Genomic DNA, 4,586 nt, shown 5'->3' with positions numbered 1-4,586 from the left:
ACATTCTGCGGTGTTCCCAGATGCCTGCATGATGTTTGGCTATGGTTCTCTGTATCTGTAACCATCAGTTGCAGGAGGAAGGCTCTCTGCTGACTACTTGGGTTAGGTACCAATCTATGAGTATAGCAGAATATTATTAAGAGTCATTCATTGACTTTTTTGTCAGTCGTGTTTGATTCTACCCTATGTCTCAGAGACATCCAGCTTTCCATTCCTGAACATCCAGGCAATGTATGGCATGAGTTCCTTCTTGTGCTTTATGCCTCAAGTTAGACCGTTCATCACTCATTGGTTGACCACTCCCATGAGCTCTGAGCCACCACTGCCAGAGGGCATCTTGCAGGAATGACATATTATGTGTTTATAATTTTGCAGCTAGGTTGTTCCCCAATATTCCAACACTTATAATCTAGCCTGGGTATAGAAGGAGGCAAGATCTGGATTCATATCCTTCATAATATTTACTAAAACATTCAACTTCCCTTTTTGAACGTGTGCTATTTACCACTATAGTACATTTTTACTAGATTTCTTTCTTCATAGAGATTTTAGGTCTTGTTATAGTCTAAATAGTAATATTCTGGATATGTAGCTGGAAAATATTTTCTTCCATGTAGTAGCCTACCTCTCCACTCAACACCATTTGCCAATTGTTTTTATTCACTAGGCAGGGTTAGGGTTAGAGTTACAGTTAGGGTTAGGATTAGGGTTATTAGGAAACCTTTCCCTAATCTATAGAATATAGTGTATTACAGTGAGCTTTGAGTGAGAAATGATCTCTGAAGGCTCATGTATTTGAATACTTGGTCAGCTGGTGGTGCTCTTTGGAGAGTTAGGGAACACTTGGGATATAGACCTTTGCTAGAGAAATGCATTCTTGGAGATTACTTGGAGAGTTTACAGCCTCACACCACTTGCACTGCTTTTTTGACTTTGTCTATGTAACTGGTGACATGAGACTCAGTTTCCTGGCGCAACATCTGCTTCAGTATCTCCCTTGTTCTTATGCACATCCTCTCTGGAAGCATAACCCAAAGTAAACTCTTCCATTACATGGTTTTGTTCATGGTATTTTATAACAACTAAGTAACTAATAAAACTACCTACTTTTTCCTCTGATCTCTTCAGAGTTTGAAGTTCATTTTAGCACGTTTGTTGTATTATTGTTTTAGCTTGTAATCTAATCCTTATAGTGAGAGAGTGGGGTGCTTTGAACCAGAGAGAGTGAGGTACTTTCTTCTGGTTTTAAAAAGGTGCTTCAATGTTTTCCCCATTTAGCATGATGTAGGCTACAGATTTATAGAATACAGATTTAATTGTGTTGAGTTATTTTCTTCCTAACACTAGCATATTCATACCATTTATCAGGAAGTGGTGAGATTTTCTAAAGGCTGTCTCTGCATTTACAGAGAGGATCATGCAGTTTTTTTAGTTTGAGGCTATTTATGTAATGTGCATTTAGTAAAAGGTATATAGAACCATACTATTTCTTATAAGTGAAGCAAAATGAGTCCCTCCAAATAACTTTGATACTTCTTGAATTTTGCTTACAAATATTTTGTATTTACATGTGAACATTTAACATGCAAACACACATAATATTTAAATTTTTAATTATTAGAAAAGAAAAGTAAAAACTGTTCCTTTACTTGAAGACCTTAAAGCAGCAATCCCTCTTCTATACCTGGGAAGTACCTTCAAGAAAGTAATATTCTGTAGGAATTTAGGTTTGTGCCTTTCTGCTATATAAAAAAGATAAATCTTGTTTTCATAAGACATTGTTATTCCTTACTAAATATAAGACAAAATATCATATGAGTATACATATATTAAAACAGTCACAGAATTTTTTCTAGGAGATTGTCTAACAATTAATGTCTATATTCTGTTAAAATTTATCAGTGAAAATATTTAATAATATGTCTGTAACCCATTATCTGGTTAAATACTCTCATCATTGCCATTTTCATTTCTTGGTTCCTGAATGTATAGACCACTGGGTTCAGAAAGGGAGTGATCACTGCATCAAATATGGACAGAAACTTATCAAGGTGTGTGTTAGAAGAAGGCCATGTATAGATGAACATGAGAGGACCAAAGAATAAGACCACCACAGTCACATGAGCTGAAAGTGTAGACAGAGCCTTAGAGGAGCCACTTGAAGAGTGTTTCTGAACTGTAAATATGATGAAAATATAGGAAATGATCAAAATAAAGAAAGATCCCACAGACATAAATCCACTATTGACTGAGATCAGAAATCTCAGTCTGTGCGTGTCTACACAGGCTAGGTTGATGAACCGGGGAAAGTCACAGTAGAAGCTGTCCAACACATTGGGTCCACAGAAAGGTAAATTTACTACAAAAGCAATTTGAACCAGAGAATGCATAAAGCCAACTACCCAGGAAGATACAGAAAAGAAGATGCACATCCTTGGGCTCATAATGGTCAGGTAATGAAGAGGCTTACAGATGGCCACATATCTGTCAAAAGCCATGGCTATAAGTAAAACCATTTCCACACCACCAATGAAGTGAATGAAGAAGATCTGAGTGACACAACCTCGAAAGGAGATGACTTTGTGCCTTCTCAATAGGTCATAAATCATCTTGGGAGAAATAACAGAAGAAACACCTAAGTCAATGAAGGATAGATTAGCCAACAGAAAGTACATGGGAGAGTGTAAGTGGGAGTCAGTGGCTATGGTGAACACAATGAGCGAGTTTCCTGTCATGCTTGCTACATAAAATATGGAAGCAAACACAAAAAGGAATAGTTGGATGTGCGAAGAGTTGCTGAGTCCCAGGAACACAAACTCTGTTACCACAGACTGATTCAGACTTTCCATCAACGCTGTTGGCACTGCTACCTGAAGGAAGAAATGGGAAAACTGTAAATTATAATTGTATTAAAAGAAGAGGACAATCTCCAAGTTATTAAAACATATTTATACTATAAATTTTCAACTACGTGAAGAGAGATATGAAAGAAAGTTCTATACACAGCCGATAATCAGAAAATCATAAATTAATTAGTTGAAATATGTTTTAACATCTATAACAAAAGCTTTCATTAAAATTCAAAAGATAATAAGGTTTGGTTGATATTTTTAAGTGGATATTAGGTTCTAGAAGGATTGTTTATTAGTTAAGAGAACTTTCTACTCTTTCAAAAAGACCCTAGTTTTGTTCTCAGCATCAACATAAAGCACTCACAGCACTTTTAGTTGTAAGGAATTCTAGTACCAGGTAATCTAATGCTATGTCTTGATTCCCAAAAAAAGAGAGCATAAAATTGGGCACAAAGACATATACACTTACTTTAGTGAACCTTTATAATGTTCTTTGAATAGATAGTATCTTACAAATTGTCAATGCCAACTAAATTAACACATCCCTAAAGAAAAAGTATAAAGACTTTTCAAAACCTACAGTAGAGGTAGATTTGCAATACAGTGTTTAAGACACTGAATTTTATTCACAGTAGTACAATAAAAGAAAGAAAGCAGAGAGGATTATAAAATAAAAAACACAAAAGAAAAATACAAAATATAAAAATAGAACAACATATAGAAATTCTCACTTTAAGGGTGTATATATAGAAGAAAGCATTATCATGTCAAAATATGATAGACACATGCATTATTCACACACATACTCATGCACACAAACACACAACAAAATTATATATGAGTATTTTTCATCACTATGAAAAGATTTATTACGTTGTGGGTTTCTTTTTTGTTTTGTTTTGTTTTGTTTTGTTTTGTTTTGTTTTTCAAGAGAGGGTTTCTCTGTTTAGATTTGGCTGTCCTAAGCTCACTTCGTACACCAGGCTGGCCGCAAACTCAAAGAGATCTGCCTGCCTCTCCCTCTCCCATTGCTTGGATTAAAGGCATGTGCCACCACACTCCACTAAGTTTCTTTTTATTTGGAGAAGAAACAGCATAGTAGACAGCATCTGGGCTTTGGATTGAGGACCTAGAATTAATCTCATGGTTCAACTATGAACTGTCTACTATCAGAAAACATAGTAAAACCGCAACCTTTTGTCCTATTTCTCTGTTAAACAAAGTAAAATGGTTGCTTCAGTTAAGTTAGAGGAATAAAACAAATATCACAATCAGGTGTTCTACAAAGATTGAGCAAGATAAGAGTAGGATAACCATAGACACACTCACGTCCTCAATAGATAGGTGTTTCCCTTGTGGATGCTCAATAAATGTTAATAATATCAATGCCTTTCTTTCTCTTGCTTATAGTAGTGACTAACTCATGATATAAATTATTCAAAAACAATAATGAAAATAAATAAGCAGAGGACATCACCCTCATATGTCCAAAATATATTTGGAAATATACTAACTATTCTCCATTCAGTAACACATTATATTACTCACATTGTTTTATTGATGAAAACCAACATTTCAAATATAAAATTAATACATTTTCTCTCATGAAACACCGTATCTATGTTTAGTTCTCAATGCAAAATTAATTCACTGATTAATTCCTTCATGAAACAGCAATCCCTGTGCAGTTAAATTTATGCTTTCTTCTCATTATTAGGGCATCCCAAAACTTAG

At 34.9% G+C, this 4,586-nt stretch overlaps 1 protein-coding gene across 1 annotated transcript; it reads right to left on the bottom strand.

The window, feature by feature from the left end:
• Nucleotides 1-1,898: 1,898 nt before the first annotated feature.
• Nucleotides 1,899-2,849, bottom strand: LOC311593327 (olfactory receptor 4F3/4F16/4F29-like; the record flags this gene model as incomplete). The annotated part of the gene is made up of 1 exon (XM_084774534.1): nucleotides 1,899-2,849. One exon carries the CDS (start codon nucleotides 2,847-2,849, stop codon nucleotides 1,899-1,901), a length of 951 nt encoding a protein of 316 aa, XP_084630660.1.
• Nucleotides 2,850-4,586: the final 1,737 nt, after the last annotated feature.

The sequence above is a fragment of the Acomys minous genome, assembly GCF_964271855.1.
Source record: "Acomys minous genome assembly, chromosome: 3".
NCBI lineage: Eukaryota > Metazoa > Chordata > Mammalia > Rodentia > Muridae > Acomys > Acomys minous.
The sequence above is the reverse complement of the archived record's forward strand: the minus strand, read 5'-3'. Positions and strand labels throughout refer to the sequence as shown.